The sequence below is a fragment of the Puntigrus tetrazona genome, chromosome 15 (assembly GCF_018831695.1).
Source record: "Puntigrus tetrazona isolate hp1 chromosome 15, ASM1883169v1, whole genome shotgun sequence".
NCBI classification, from domain to species: domain Eukaryota; kingdom Metazoa; phylum Chordata; class Actinopteri; order Cypriniformes; family Cyprinidae; genus Puntigrus; species Puntigrus tetrazona.
The window spans coordinates 17,246,003-17,263,335 of NC_056713.1; the positions used below are offsets into that span (position 1 = coordinate 17,246,003).

The 17,333-nt window shown below is 37.4% G+C and overlaps 3 protein-coding genes across 3 annotated transcripts; all 3 read left to right on the forward strand.

The window, feature by feature from the left end:
- Positions 1–6,393: 6,393 nt before the first annotated feature.
- LOC122359423 (olfactory receptor 1361-like) lies at positions 6,394–7,356 on the forward strand. Its single transcript, XM_043259716.1, has one exon. It carries the CDS (start codon positions 6,394–6,396, stop codon positions 7,354–7,356), a length of 963 nt encoding a protein of 320 aa, XP_043115651.1.
- A 5,514-nt stretch (positions 7,357–12,870) lies between these two features.
- LOC122359433 (olfactory receptor 6N1-like) lies at positions 12,871–13,836 on the forward strand. The gene has a single exon (XM_043259729.1). The coding sequence runs from the start codon at positions 12,874–12,876 to the stop codon at positions 13,834–13,836; it is 963 nt and encodes a 320-aa protein (XP_043115664.1). The 5' UTR covers positions 12,871–12,873.
- A 1,556-nt stretch (positions 13,837–15,392) lies between these two features.
- Positions 15,393–16,356, forward strand: LOC122359229 (olfactory receptor 6N1-like). Its single transcript, XM_043259538.1, is given in 2 exon segments — positions 15,393–15,878; positions 15,880–16,356. Coding segments are annotated over 2 exon segments (963 nt in total).
- The last annotated feature ends 977 nt before the right edge of the window (positions 16,357–17,333 follow it).

The following is a 17,333-nucleotide window of genomic DNA, read 5'->3' on the forward strand; positions in this document are numbered from 1 at the left end:
TTAGCTGTTTAATATAAATACCCCAAAATTTATATAATGGTTTTTTTTAAAAAATCTAAATAAGGAATAAGAAAATTACTGTATTCCGTTGATAACTTTTATTACTAAAGATAATGTAATCATTGATGACTGATGTATTTTCTACTACTGTAAAACTTTATAATAAAAACTTTTAGCACGAGTTGCATCACTTTTGATTCAAAGATTAAGAGTGTTTATGTTTCAGAATGACTGTTTGTCAAACTTTAGTTGTTAATTAGCAGCACTCATAATAGATGACTAATTGTTGATGCACAGGAGACCATGTACAAACAGCTCTGACACCTGGGAGAATCCTGTCTCCCATCACCTTGAGTACTGTAGATCAAAACATCATTAAAAAGTTTTGTTTAGAAGGGCAATGGCTTTATGACCTTAAAAAAAAGCTTTATTAACTATTTTTATTGTCCACTTGTTATATCTTGGCATAATAGGTATAATAGTTACATGACGTGATATCAGATGCATATTGGCACTTTATACACTGGTCACTTTTTCACCTTCCCCAATTTTTAATAGATTTTTTTTTTCTATTAACAGATAATCAAGTGTTCAATTAATTAAATATACATCTCTACATTTGTTTTTTGTTTGTTTTTGGTCAAACACAGTTGACACCATGTAGACAAAGTCTGGTAGGCCCTTTCTAGGATCTTTTAAAATAACATTTATAGAGTAATAATTAATTCTTGTTTGATTTTGATATCACTGCTTGTGATTCTGATATTCACAATTACAGTAATTACTTTTTTTATCAAGAGTTTAAAATCAATAGTTATCGAATTATCTAATAAAATAACTACGTACCTCAACATGTTCAATTGTTTTGCTCTCGTTTTTGTGATTGCAGAGCTCATGTCCATGGCTTTCAGTTCCAAAGTGTGTTTATTTAGTAATTTAGTAATTTTTTTCATTTAGTAAAATGCATTCACACAGTTCCTTCGTTCACCCTCATTCCACTTCATGACATAATTAAAACTACAGATGAGTGCTTAAAGTGTTCGACATTCCACACTTTGTTTTTAATTATTTAAGTGCATCATCCAGGTATTTGAAGTGCACTTTTTCCTTTTGGAGTTTTGTGAATTTAAACGCAGTATTTATGCTAAAAAACGTCATAGAATAGCGCTGAAGTACTCTATTTGGGATGCACCTTCTGGGTTAATTTAACATCTTTTTAGAACTTTCAATGATGACTTTGGTTGTTTCTGAGAAGTTATTGGAACAATAAGGCAGCATATGATATTAATACAATACAACATGTTAAAGCAACTGTATGTGGTCTTGTGAAATTTTATTACTTTGGAGACCCCCTTCTTGTTTACCATAAATAATCACAAATAAAACATTTAGCTAATGAAATAAATACTATTGGGTTCTTTAAAAAAAAAAAGAAAGAAAGAAAGAATAAAGGTTTTTTACATGAGAAATGCTAAACTGGTGTAGTGTAATAATAGGCTAATACAAATACAACTAGGTATGCATTATATGGCTAAAATTAACACTAGGTTGCAAAAGGAAGTTATTACAAACACCTAAAGTAACATTTTGAAACAGTAATGGTATTATAAAATAGTATTAATCTCAAAAACTGTCACAAAGCATCCAAATGGGCCTAATACTCGTGTGGTTTTTCACTTGGGTCTAGGACATGACCACTACACTAAATGTTATAATTAACCAATCAGAATCTGTTATTTCAGACAGCTGTGTAGCAATTGATGGTATGAATATGATGAATGATTTCGGTAACACTTTAGAATCGAGAACAACAATCTTTTGACGTATGTGTAAGTGTTTTCAAACTTCTGAGCAAGAGTTGCATTATCTTTGATTGAAAGTGTTTTTGCTCCAGGGTAACGTTTTTACCTGTCACACCTCACCTGATAATGAGCCACTTAGAGACACAGAGACGTGTAGAAACAAAATAATGTTTGATAAACAAAATGTCACTCCGTGATCATGAAGGAGGACTGCCTCTTTAGGGACCAAGAACAACAAGTAGCAAATTAGGACTCTGGGGAAATACACTTTTATGGCAACTGTTTACATGTTTTTACTGTTCATCAGCAACAAAATAATGGCTTTTATAATATTTACAATTTATTTCATTGATTGTCACCAAGGAATTACACAGTAAATGTCCAGAGAGACAATGCTCAATAATAGTCATCAAAGAAAAAAGAGAACATAGAAGCCTGTAATGCTGTTAAAATAAGATGTCATTAATGGCCTGCTTTGACAGGTGATTAATTATTATTAATTATAATTTAACGTGTGGTCTAACTGGCCTAGAGACTTCCAAATAATCCCAGTGGAGAGATTATTAGGATAAATGTAAACACTGTGAATCACTGTCATGTTGCCTGCTGTTTGTGGATTATAGGAATTACACATTTACCACTTTCTTAACATCACGTCTCTTTAATAACACAGATTGCCTTATTTTACAAGTGTGGAAGTGTGGAAGTTTTAACTTCATGCTCAGCATAATGTAAGTCTATATACAAACAAATCCAACTGTAAATTGAGTCATATGATTTAAATCTGTAGACATTTTAATGACATTTGTATACCTAAAAGGAAGTTGCAATATTCCTGAGCCCTCCATGAAATTAAATTAAAAGAACACACATGATACTTCATACTTTATATGTAATGTTTTGTTGCATTTAATGGATTATATTTTCAATAGGACATTGTAATGGGTTTGTTAAAGCTGTTTTATGTGATTTTTGTTGCATTTTTGTATATGAGTCCAACTTTACATTAAGTGGCCCTAATACCTATGTATTTACATAGTAACTAGATGGGTACATAGTATGTAACCACAGTGTGCACATTGGTACATAGTATCTAAATCTGCAATATTTCTGTAACTACACACGTGACAACCCTCCGAATAGTTTGTGCAAGTACAAATGTGCATATAACTACATTTTATAACAACAACATTTATGAGAGCAATTGGAATTTGACATTGTAGGGGTTCTCCAGTTGTGGTCTGTTGTACTGGCAAAATGTTACTGGTATTGGTTGGGAAGTTTGTTTCTGTTATTGCATTGCATTTCCATGTTTAGGCATGTTGGGAGTATTTATAGCATATGCACTGTTGAACTGATGATGTTTTTATAATTTTCTAGTGCATTTTCTTTTTGCATATGTTTTTCTTAAGTTGCAGCTCATTGAACTCTCTCTGCCACCATAGAAAACATATGTCTTCATCTCCAAAATCTTCTTGCGATACAAAAGAAATTGTACGAGCTCAGTGCCAATTTCTTTTTAGCAAACTGTAATGTGTGTAAAGCATTGTGGATGATTTAACGGCACAAAGAATACACTGGATGCCTCCTTACAAACAGACTAAATGAAGGATGTGAAATGAGAATGACAAAATGGCACAATACATGTGCAATTGCAATTTTGCCGACTTATAATGGCATAAAAATAATACAAATAAGGGCTAACCCTTTCCCTTAATGTGCAGGAAATGTCTCTTATATACTCCATTCCGTGATGTCTCCATTCCCTTATTCGGGGGACGAGGGTGACATAAGTAACCAAGGCATTTCATATTCAGTTAGTCACTCCTGACATCATGTTGATGATTGAAGAAAATGGGGATACTTAGCGCCACAGATTGTTTCCAAAGAGGTTTCAGAATCACTTAAGCTTTCAGAAAACCATTAAGGTACATATGGAAGATTGTACATATGGAAGAGAGAGGTGATTGTCTCCCTCTTAAGAAACGGCAGAGATGTCTGCTGGGGAAATACAGGTTTGAAGCTATACCATGGAGAAAACACATATGAAATCAACTTAGGTCACTACATGTAGGACCCAACACTCTCCCTGTTCTCATGGATTCACCAAGTGAGGGCCTGGCAACAGACAATCTACCTTGTTTGGCTACAGAGGGAAAGAAGGAACTTGACAGTGGCTACAGTCAGAAAACTCTTGAGCAGTTTAGCAAGCATACACTAGTTGGGGTCTCTCAGTGCTACTATCCATTTGAGATGAGAACACAGGAGGATATTGGTTCACTGCCCAATAGGGGTCTCAGTTTCATATGAGACTGCTTCAGCACTGGTTGAGTCCCAAAGTGGGCATGGAAGCGCGGCACCAGCCTGCTGCCAAACCTTCACCCTGTGACCAAACCTTACACCATATCAATTGCCTAGAGGTTTGCCTAGCCTTGAAGCGTCGCAAAGGGTACTTACAAGGCAAGCACATGCTGGTCCGTATGGACAACACTGCGACCATTAGTCTGCACTCCCGTCCCGTCACTCACCTGCCACCTTCTCTCTTGGAGTAGGAAGTTTCTGAGGAGACTCTATCCCTAGAAGATCCAGCTGATATAGAAATGTTTAGAAGTCACTCAGATAGACTTGTTTGTGTCTTCAGAATCCTCACACTGCCAGCTGTTACAGCTTTCACGCTACCACACTACTCCTGACCGAGGAACACTTGGCACAGACACACTGGCCATGGAGCCTGTGCAAATATGCTTTCCCCCAATGCCCGCTGCAGATGCCATATTTCCCAGGTACCTCTAAAATTGTTTCAGTGGTATTGCTCTTCTGCCATTGAATGAATTTAAGCAGAGGGATAGCCCAAAGGGCAGGACCTTCTACTTATATACATGTTCTACCAACTGTAGAAATGGTCTGTGGCATAAAAGGATTGACACATGAAAGTACATGCCCTTCAGTTTGACTGCTGAAAATTAATCTCAGCGTGGTTTTAACTTTTTCAGAACTTCTGAATCATGGAGGCAGTTTCTTCACAGGCCACGTAAGCACCGTCAAGTGTGGTGAGGGAGAAAGAGCTAGCAGGTCAGTTTCTGTCAGTAAAATGTATCATCCACAACTTGGCAAGTTCCTTATGCATTTTTGAGAAGTAGGAAACCAAGACCACTCCGAGAAACCAATTGTCTAATCTCAAGGGCTCAGGACACAATGGAAATCTGCACTTTAGCCCTGGATCTGATTCAGGTATTCCTCACTCTCCGATGGATCCATTTTTTTTGGCAGCACAACTGGTTGTGGGGTGCATGAGGAACAATGGTCCTCTTGAAGGGTTGGTTCCCTGGAGGGTTTTAAATTACAATCACCCTCAGACCATCTGTGTTACTGCCTGAAGAAGCACTTGCCTGACTGCTGCCAGGATGAGAAATAGATTGAGACAGAGGCAAGAGAACTCGGGCCCTTTGAGGTAATAGAGCCTGGTCCGCAACGCTGAGATGTTCGGTCACCTTTCCCGAAATAAGAACACCATCACCCTGTGACATGTAACGACCGAATCCAGAAACACACAGGTGGTATGACATCTATACTAAGATGCAAGATGCAACATTGAGTTAGCTTTTAGAGAACTTTTTCCAGCAGTTTTCAGCTGCACAGGAGTAAACTGAGGTAATCCGTCATATTCTGCTCTGGCGGGACCTACTGCCATCACACATTTAAGATGATAAAAAAACATGTTAAAGAAACCTTACTTAAAAAGATAAGTTAAAGATCTCAACAAATCTGTTATTTAACTAAACAAAAGTGAATGCATCCACTGTATGTGCATAAATTATAACAGCCAAAATAAAATAACAACAAAAATATTCTTTAGATGTCATACAGCATACTGAACAAAAAAGCAAATGTGAAAATATGGTTCAGTTTTATTCGCAAAATGTGTAAGAGTCAGATATCTATTTTGTATATATATTTTAGAAATGATTTAGTGATTTACAGTGAACTGTTTGAAGTGATACTGGTAGAATATTGCATGTATTGCATGTTTGGAAATAGCTCTTCCAGCCAATAAGATTAGAACGCCAGTGTTCTATTTTATTTTTATTCTATTTTAGTGAAAACTATTAGAAGTTTTTTTAAAAGCTATAAATATAAACTACATAAAAATATAAATCCCTATGCACCCCTTTACTATTATTATTATTTTTATTATTATTATTATTATTATTATTATTATTATTATTATTATTATTATTATTATATTATTATTTTAAAGAAGACAGTCAATAGCTGTACATTTGCATCTTTTTTACTTTTTATCCCAATGCAATGATTTGGTTACAGAAGTGCATGGTAACTTTGTTACTGTCCCTGGAGGAACAGTCATTTGTCATTTGAGTTTCAGACCTTTTCTGCATAATTTGTCAGATATAAACAGACCCATTACCAGCCTATCTCAAATGGATAGAATGTACTTTGATAGTAGACTGTGAAAGAAGTGCAGCAGGTTTGTTTCTCTTTATTCATACATTTTTAGCAATTTTTTAGCATTCATAATATTAAATGAAACATTTTCTACATACAGAAAAAATACCCATACTGAAAGACCATGTCAGTGGGAAACGTCAGCTTCATAAAGGATTTTGTAATAATTGGCTTTCCTGGACTTCAGCCTCATTACTATGGACTTGTATCAGCACTCCTATTTTTTGTTTATGTATTTACATTGGTTGGAAATGCTTTATTTTTTATGCTGTTTGTAACTACCAAGAGCCTTCAGAAACCTGTTTACTATTTTATTATAAATCTAGTTGTATGTGATGTGCTATTTAGCACCACAACATTACCGAAAATAATCAGCAGGTATTGGTTTCAAGATGGAACCATTTCATTCTTGGGTTGTTTTGTTCAGATGTTCTTTGTGCATTTTTTCGGCAGTGTCTGTTCAGTTATTCTGGCTGTAATTGCTATAGACCGCTATGCAGCAATTTGTTACCCGCTTCAATATCACAGCATCATGACAAACCAAAATGTACTCATTCTGTTCTTTGGCTCTTGGATTTTGGGTTTGCTAGGCCCTGTAGCAATGGTCATTCGAGCTTACCCTCTCCCTTACTGTGCAGAAAATACAATTATGCACTGTTACTGTGATCACGTTTCCATCACAACACTGGCATGCACAGACAGATCACTATATAGTATTCCAGCTCTCATCTATGCCTTTGCAATTCTGTTGGTGCCCTTTGCTGTTATTATATTCTCTTACTGTTCTATCTTTGTAGCAGTTATGCGGATTTCAGGTACTCAAGGAAAGATGAAGACTTTCTCTACATGCAGTCCTCAGCTTATCATAATTGTTCTCTTTTTCCTACCCAGGTTGTTTAATTATTTGTCTGGAAACATTGGTATAAAGTTCAGCACTGATTTGCGCTTAGTAATCATTATGATGTATAGCTTGTTGCCGCCAATGATCAACCCCCTTATTTACTGTTTGAGAACAGAAGAGGTCAAAAAGTTACTCAGTAGACATCTTCCAAAGAAACAAGTTGGTATTCCTTTACGATCGATCTGATATGCTTTATTGATGAGGCCAAACAGTTGTTGTTTTAATGATGTCCTCTTTTCAAGGGCTCCTGAAAATGTATTTTATCCTTATTAAGTTATGGGATTTTTTGCACCTTCTGCTGTAGCATTACTCATTAGTAGCATTACATGTAGCATTACAGTTCTAATATTATATTATAGACAAAACGTTAGTTTTATTATGATAATGTGTACAATAGTTAGGACTAATAGGACTTTTTCACTCTTCTGCTCAAATATACTTTAATTAATCATATACGTCATGTAAATTTATATAAATTTGCTGTGTAATGTTATACAAATATAAAAATAAAGAGGTAAATATGATGTGTTTATGATTCAGGATGACTTCGCTGAGGAGTTCTAATTTTGTCTGAACTCCCATTTTTTTCCACAAGGGAAATACAAAGCACAAATTATTTTATCTTTGTTTCTGTTCATGTTGCAAAGAAAACTGGCTTCTGTTCTTAAACATGTTAAAATGATTGATTATATTCTTTGTTATAGTTTAGGAAATTCTGTGTGTACACAACAAACTTAACAAACACAACAAACAATATAGTGTCATTTGTTAACATTAGTTAATGTATTAACTAAAATTAACAAACAATGAACAATACAATTATTAAAGTATTCATATTTGCCAATAGTTAAAAAAAATACAAATGTTCATTGTTAGTTCATGTTAGCTCACAGTGCGTTATGTTAACAAACACAATATGTGATTTAAATAATGCATTAGTAAACGCTGAAATTAGCATTAACTAAGATTAATAAATGCTGTAGGAGTATTGTTCATTCTTAGTTCATGTTAACTAATGTTGTTGACTGATGTTAACTATTGAGCCTTATTGTAAAGTGTTACCGAAAGTAAACAAACCAGAAAACTGTAACAAGTGAGAATTACAGCATTTTCTTGTGAGCTATAAATGTAGACTTTTTCATTTCAATTGAGTATTTTTCAGTAACTGTGACTATAATACTGAAGATTCAAAATGAATACCCCATGCTACTCGATGCAGCTCACATATAGTAGTCTAATGAAATTTGTTTTTAAATAACAGGGGTGCTTTCCAATTGTGTTAAGGTTAAAGGTTAAAGACATATTGCATCAACCTGATTCATTTGTGTGTCCCTTCTAACTGTACAGTGCTGCTCAGTATTATCAGAAAGTATGGAAAGTGGAAATTCTGACACAGTGAGAAAGATTCTATATCATATATGACATGTGCTTTAATGTCAAAATGTCTCAGAATCTAGTTATTTGACCTATAATTACTTCTACTGTGTAAAATACATTTTAAACACAACAACTCGTGCCACCTCAGCAAATTTATGTTATCTCTTCAACTGATATTTTATGAGTAGACTGCAAAGTTAGATTATTGACTACTGTCATTTTTAACTTGTGTGCTTATATTTTTTATAGTTGTATGGGCATTTATGATTCCTGTATGGTGTGTTTCATTGGGCAGCAGTAGCCATAATAATCCTTGTGGAGATTGTGGAGAACTGTGTAAATAATTCAAAAATATCCTTTCATGTTCCATGTTAATAATAGCATATGGGTTTGGAATGATATGAGGGTGAGCAAATAACGAAATAACGACAAAACTAGCTGTTCCAGACATCTTTTTAATTTCCATGTCAGATATAAACAAAGTGCTGATCCATCTTTGTGGCAGTTATGCAAATTTCAAGCACTCAAGGAAGGATGAAGACTTTCTCCACCTGCAGTCCTCAGCTCATCATAATTGCTCTCTTTTTCTTACCTAGATATTTTGTTTATTTGTCTAGAAACATTGGTATTAAGTTGAGCACTGATTTGCGATTAGTTATTGTTATGATTTATAGTTTGTTGCCGCCCATGATCAACCCCCTTACTTAAAGTACATACTTTACTCAATAATACTTCCAATGTCACAATTTTACAGATAGATTATATTGAGATTTGCTGTTCTTCTCAATGCAGCTTCCCACACAACAACAAAAGCAGAGAGTATTTTTCCCTACCAAAATGCCATGGACACTGCCTCTTCCAGGGCCAGAGCTCGACCACAAGAAGCCAGCTATTCTTGTCAATACTACCCATTTCATAAGACTGGAACACTGGGGAATGTCCCACATTCTAGTTAACAGGGACATGCGGAAGTCATGTAGACTATAGAATCTAGTGAACATGTTAGGGATCGCCCAGCCCACAGCTCTACAAATATTTGTCAGCAAGGCACCATGAGCCAACTCCCACTACGACGCAACACTTCTTGCTGAGTGTGCTCGCAACCTGAGGGAGCAGGGCACACCCTGTGCTCGGTAGGCCAGGTCCTGAAGCTTTGCGTCCTGTTAATGTAACAACTTAGGGATAAAGCAACACTAGGGCTGGGTCTGCCTCTTCCAGGGGCAGCACTTGAAGGTTCACCACCTGGTCTCTGAATGGGGTAGTGAGTTTCCAGAGGTCCGGATGTGGGTGCCAAAGGCTGCGCCGTTTCTGAGTCTGAAGATCCTTTCTCAGAGGAATCGGCCAAGGAGGAGCTGTCACAAGGAGCCAGGTCTTCGTGGCCCAGTAGGTTGCTACTAGCAGGACCTGCTCCTCGTCCTCCCTGACTTTGCACAGTGTCTGTGCAAGAAGGCTCACTGGGGGAAACACATACTTGTGAAGGCCCCACGGCCAGCTGTGTGCCAGTGCGTCTGTACCGAGTGTTCCCTCGGTCAGGGAGAAAATCATACGCTATACGTAGCCCCCCAGCCGGTGGTGGAGGCATCCATAAAAACCACGGTATACCTGGAGACCTGCTCCAGGGGCACTCCGGCCTGAAGGAATGAGAGGTCTGACCACGGGGTGAAGGTTTGGCGCCAGGCCGGTGTTATTTGAACCCGGTGAGTGCCACGTTGCCACGCCCACCTTGGGACTCGATCGTGGAGCCAGTGCTGAAGCGGTCTCATATGGAGTAGTTCAAGCGGTGTCACTGCGGCCGCAGCCATATGCCCCAGGAGCCTCTGAAAAGTATTTCAGTGGGACCGCCGTCCTGCTCTTGAACATATTCAAGCAGTTCAACAACGACTCGGCATGCTCCTGTGTTAGATCGAATCCAGTTTCATTCCAAGAAAAGAGATCCTCTGCGTACAGAGTTTGCTCTTCTCCTGGTTGACCCGAAGACCCAACATAGAATGAGCCAGTCGTCCAGGTAGTTGAGGATGCGAATGCCCTGTTCTCTCAGCAGAGCGAGGGCAGCCTCCATGACTTTTGTGAAGACACGTGGCCACATGGAGAGCCTGAAGGGTAGGACTATTGTACTGATATGTTCGACCTTCATACGCGAATGTCAAGAATGGCCTGTGGCATGGAAGAATCGACACATGAAAGTACGCGTCTTTCAGGTCGATTGCTGCAAACCACTCCTGGGGACAGACGCACTGAAATAGGCGTTTCTGTGTCAACATCCTTCACGGGAGCCTTTGAAGTGCCCACGATTGGTCATAACCCACCACCTTTCTTGGGCATATGAATTAAAATAACCGATATGAACCCTGACCTCATATCGGCTGGAGGGACCAGCTCTATCGCATCCTTCACTAGAAGGACAGCAATCTCCACACGCAAGGCAGGGGCACCCGCATCATTCACTAACGTAAAGCGGATCCCACTGAACTTGGGGGGACGCCAGTGAACTGAATCGTATAGCCGAGTCGAATGGTTCACAGGAGCCACCGGGATAGCTTGGTAATATTCAACCAGGCATCCAGAGACCGAGCGGAACCACCTATGTGCAGGCGATGGGGCAGCAAGGGGGAACACAGGGACCCGGCTCGGGCATCTCATAGCCGGTCTGCAGATGAGTCTGTGCAAGTCTTACCTGTGTTCCCGCAGAAGTGAGGTGGGTAGTCCATTGGCTCATCTTCCCAAATCTTCCCACTGCTGCTTCGCTGTCAAGGGTGGTGAAGGAGGAGGAGCCACTGGGGCGGTTTCTGGCAGTGAAAGGTGCCTTCCATGCCCTAGTAAGCTCCTCATGCACTTCTGGGAAAAAAGGTACCAGGGTGGGGCCCTGAGCCACCCCTAAGTACCAATCATCCAGCCTCGAGGGCTCAGGACGCGGTGGAGGTTTCCACTTGAGCCCGATGCCCTCGGTGGCCCATGCAAGCATAGCCACCATTTCTAGATCCGTATCCAGTACAGTCAAAAGCCTGGTAGATGCCGAGCAAACCAGATCTTCATTTCCAGAAATGTCTGGCTCACCTTCCGATGCAGCGATTGATTTCTGATCGTTAGGGGGAGCCCAAGAGGGTACAGCTGATACCCCATGTGAGGGTCCAGACTGTGGCTTTGGCAGCTCCACTGGTTGCACAGTTTAAGCATGTGTACCACAAACCAAAATGGACCTCACCTGTCTGCAGCCAGGATGAGAACCAAGTAGAGTAAACACAAGATCCGTCCCAAGGTGACAGAGCCTGCCCGCCACTCTGAGATGATTCATCCACAAGCGCCACCTCAGCATGCTTAGTGCCCAGGCACATGAGGCAGCGATTGTGACCATCACCTAACACCAGGTAACAACTGCATCCAGAAACACACGGGTGTACGTCGTCTGAAGCAAAACCCACACTGTCTTCCAAGATGTGTCGAGTTTGCCAGACACAACATCTCACCCGCAAACGGTCTTTTAGTGCTGAGGCAACAGAAGATGGCCGAATTGCACACAAACAGTGCAGCCTGATTGTGGCTACTCACTCGACACAGGAACGTCCTCTGCTGAAACGCCATATTTCCAACACTTATAGATCACCTTAGGAGCAGAAGAGTCACGCTCGGCTCGGAAGTGAAAAGCTGAATGTGTGCTGAATGTGTGCTGCACCCGCTGCTTATTTATACTCGCGCTGTAATCAGTGGCAGCTGGATGCAATTAGCGCATGCTGATCTTCAATTGGCTCGTTTAGACACACTCAAAGTAGATTGGTCTCTCGAAGTGAGATCCCAATTTTTTGGTCATCCGATGTGACTCGGAGTGATCGACTGAAAGGGAACTGCTGGATTTCTACAGCAATGCTCATCAAACTCTCAGTGTCAGTCAGTAAAAAAAGAAAAAAACTATAGCAGGAAAATCAGTAAGGGGGGTAAGTAAGAATGACAATTTAGATATTAGGATTTTTCTCCTTGAAGTCACTCTCCCTGAAGGGAACAGCATCATCTGTGTAACAGGCCATGGCCTTCAGAATTTACATGTCAGCTATAAATAAAGTAAGACAAGCATATCTCAGTGTAAGGACACTTACACTTCGTCTCTGCATTGAATAAAAATTAAGTGTTTAATCTTGTCATTATGCATTTCAATCATTCTATTCTCCTATTTGATACTGTTCAGTGCTTTGAGACAATATAGTTAAAAGTGTTAAATAAATAAAAGTGATTGATTGATTGATGTACACTATAAAATGAAGATGTAAACTGATGCTAAATTTTGTGCTGCATTTTCTTCATACAGAAGATGAAAAGGCTGGACTGATATTCATCATGTCAGCGGGAAACATTAGTTCTGTGAAGGATTTTGTCATAGTCGGCTTTCCTGGACTTCAGCCTCATTATTATGGTCTCATATCAGCCGTTCTGTTTCTTGTTTATGTGTTGACATTGATAGGAAATGCTATATTTTTTACGGCATTTGTAACAACTAAAAGCCTTCAGAGGCCTGTATATTATTTCATTATAAATCTAGCGGTGTGTGATGTACTATTTAGCACCACAACATTACCAAAGATAATCAGCAGGTACTGGTTTCAAGATGGAACTATTTCATTCCTGGGTTGTTTTGTTCAGATGTTCTTTGTGCATTATTTAGGAGGTGCGTGTTCAAATGTTTTAATGATAATGGCTATGGATCGATACGCAGCGATTTGTTATCCACTTCAATATCACAGTATCATGACAAACCAAAATGTATTCATTTTGATCCTTGGCTCTTGGATTTTGAGTTTAGCCGGGCCCTTAATGATAGTCAGTCGAGCTTACCCTCTCCCTTACTGTGCAGAAAACACACTTATACACTGTTACTGTGATCATGTCTCTGTTACAACACTGGCATGCACAGACAGATCACTATATAGTATTCCAGCTCTCATCTATGCCTTTACAATACTGTTGGTGCCCTTTGCTGTTATTATATTCTCTTACTGTTCTATCTTTGTAGCAGTTATGCGGATTTCAGGTACTCAAGGAAAGATGAAGACTTTCTCTACCTGCAGTCCTCAGCTTATCATAATTGTTCTCTTTTTCCTACCCAGGTTGTTTAATTATTTGTCTGGAAACATTGGTATCAAGTTCAGCACTGATTTGTGCTTAGTAATCATTATGATGTATAGCTTGTTGCCGCCAATGATCAACCCCCTTATTTACTGTTTGAGAACAGAAGAGGTCAAAAAGTTACTCAGTAGACATCTTCCAAAGAAACAAGTTGGTATTCCTTTACGATCGATCTGATATGCTTTATTGATGTGGCCAAACTGTTGTTGTTTTAATGAGGTCCTTTTTTGAAGGGCTCCTGAAAATGTATATTCTTATTAAATTATAGTATTTCTTTGCACCTTTTGCTGTAGCATTACTTATACAGTGCTAATATTATATTATAGACAATATGTTTAACTAAATTCATATAAATTTGCTGTGTAATGCTATACAAATATAAAAATAAAGAGGTGAATATAATTTATTATTCAGGATGATCTTGCTGAGAAATTCTAATTTTGTCTGAACACCCATTTTTTTTCGTTATGTTAACAAACACAATATGTGATTTAAATAATGCATTAGTAAACGCTGAAATTAGCATTAACTAAGATTAATAAATGGTGTAGGAGTATTGTTCATTCTTAGTTCATGTTAACTAATGTTGTTGACTGATGTTAACTATTGAGCCTTATTGTAAAGTGTTACCGAAAGTAAACAAACCAGAAAACTGTAACGGGTGAGAATTACAGCATTTTCTTGTGCACTAGAAAAGTTTTTCATTTGCAAATAATGCACATCATTTCAATTGAATATTTTTCAGTAAGTTTCTCATTTTAAAGACTCTAAAACACTGTATTATTATCTATTATACTGAAGATTCAAAACGAATACCCCATGCTACTCGATGCAGCTCACATATAGTAGTCTAATGAAATTTGTTTTTAAATAACAGGGGTGCTTTCCAATTGTGTTAAGTTTAAAGGTTAAAGACATATTGCATCAACCTGATTCATTTGTGTGTCCCTTCTAACTGTACAGTGCTGCTCAGTATTATCAGAAAGTATGGAAAGTGGAAATTCTGACTCAGTGAGAAAGATTATATATCATATATGACATATGTGCTTTAATGTCAAAATCTAGTTATTTAATCTATAATTAAATAACAAAAAGAATCTACTGTGTAAAATAACTCAATTTTAAACACAACAACTCGTCCCACCTCAGTAAATTTATCTCTTCAACTGATATTTTATGAGCAGACTGCTAAGTTTATTATTATTATTATTATTATGTATTAAGTAGATTATTGACTCACATTTTTAACCTGTGTGCTTATATTTTTTATAGTTGTGTGGGCATTTATGATTTCTGTATGGTGTGCTTCGTTCTTTTTTGGCAGCAGTAATCTTTGTGGAGATAAAAAATTGTGTAAATTATTCAAGAATATCCTTTCATGTTCCATGTTATAAATAGCATATGGGTTTGGAATGATATGAGGGTGAGCAAATAACGACAAAACTAGCTGTTCCAGACGTCACTGCTCCTTAAGGAACATCTTCTTAATTTCCATGTCAGATATAAACAAACTGACACAACTCAGTGTGAGTACTTTAACAGTAGACTGTGAAATAAGTGTGGCAGATTGTTTCTCTTCTTTCTTTATTTTTATTATGACTTTATTTTTAGTGTACTTTTTGGTAAACATTGTACTAATACCGCTTTTAAATATCGATTTCTTTTCTTTCCTTTTTTTTAAAACAGAAGATGAAAAGGCACTTTAAACATTTCTCTAAGGACTAATAATCATCATGTCAGTGGGAAACATCAGCTTTGTAAAGGAGTTTGTCATAGTCGGCTTTCCTGGACTTCAGCCTCCTTATTATGTCGTTGTATCAGCACTTCTGTTTTTTGTCTATGTTTGTACATTGGCTGGAAATAGTATATTTTTTATTTTATTTATAATGACTAAGAGTCTTAAAAAACCTGTTTATTATTGCATTATAAATCTAGTCGTATGTGATGTACTATTCAGCACCACAACATTACCAAAGATAATCAGCAGGTACTGGTTTCAAGATGGAACCATTTCATTCTTGGGTTGTTTTGTTCAGATGTTCTTTGTGCATTATTTAGGTAGCGTTGGTTCTTATGTTCTAGCTGTAATGGCTATAGATCGATATGCTGCAATTTGTTACCCGCTTCAGTATCATAGTCTCATGACAAACCAAAATGTAATCAATCTGATCCTGGGCTGTTGGATTTTGGGTTTAGTGGGTCCTTTAATGATAGTAATTCAGAGCTTATCCTCTCCCTTATTGTGCAGAAAACACCATTATACACTGTTACTGTGATCATGTCTCCATCACAACACTGGCATGCACAGACAGATCACTATATAGTATTCCAGCTCTAATCAACGCTCTTGTAGTACTGCTGGGCTCTCTTGCTGTTATCATTTACTCTTACTGCTCCATCTTTGTGGCAGTTATGCGAATTTCAAGCACTCAAGGAAGGATAAAGACTTTCTCCACCTGCAGTCCTCAGCTCATCATAATTGCTCTCTTTTTCTTACCTAGGTGTTTTATTTATTTGTCTAGTAACATTGGTATTAAGTTGAGCACTGATTTGCGATTAATTATTGTTATGATGTATAGTTTGTTGCCGCCCATGATCAACCCCCTCATTTACTGTTTAAGAACAGAAACAGTGAAAAAGATCTTAAGAAGTCAATTTCAGAAGAGGAAAATTGCCATGTCTTTACATTTGCTCTGATCTGCTTTATTAATGGAGTTAGACCACAATGTTGCAGTAAAAATGGCATATACGTTGTAAATTATAACATTTTCAGGGGAAACAAATATTTTTTCTGAAAATTTCTGAATGCACACAAGAAAGCTACATATAATTTTTTTTTAATCTATAGTAAAGTCTCACATCTTCTGGTTACTTTATTTTGAAAAAAAAAACCTTGTTAATTTGCAGCTACTAACTCTTAGAGTAGACTGTTAGGGTAGGTTTAGAGTTACTAGAATAAGTTGACACATACTTGCAAAGTTTCTCATAGTCAGTATGAAGTACATTGTGGACTAAACCAAATAAAATGTTAGAAGATATTATGCAGGAAGTATACTTATACTCTAATGACTGCTAGTTGACATGTAGTTTCAAAATTTACTTAGTAGAATGTCTTAGAGAGTGGACTATTAAAATTAAAGTTTTACCTGTTTGTTTCTCTACAAATACAACTTTAGGAACACTGTACTTAAAGTACATACTTTACTCAATATTAATAATATTTCCAATGTCACAATTTTACGGATAGATTTGCTGTTCTTCTCAATGCAGCTTCCCACACAACAACAAAAGCAGAGAGTATTTTTCACATTGTTATACAATATACCACACATCTGCTGCAATATGCAGCAGAATCAAATTCTCAAAATTTATGTGAAATGAATCTAACATTAAATATAGCCCCTATTAAATGCATAAAAGATGTGGTCCTGCCTCAAAAGTCTCAACCTTTTGTAATGCATTGAATTGAATGTGTACTCTTATTTTTGTAGCTGCAGAGCTCATATTGTCTTTCATGTTTAATTTATGGAGTGTTTGGTTCTTTTCGTTGTTTTTTTTTTTTTTTTTTGAGCTTGACAGCTTATGAACTATTATTATTGGAAAGAGTTAGATGAACTATTCAATAAATTTCCTTTTTACTCTATGTTAAAAATGATATAGGTTTGGATTGCCAT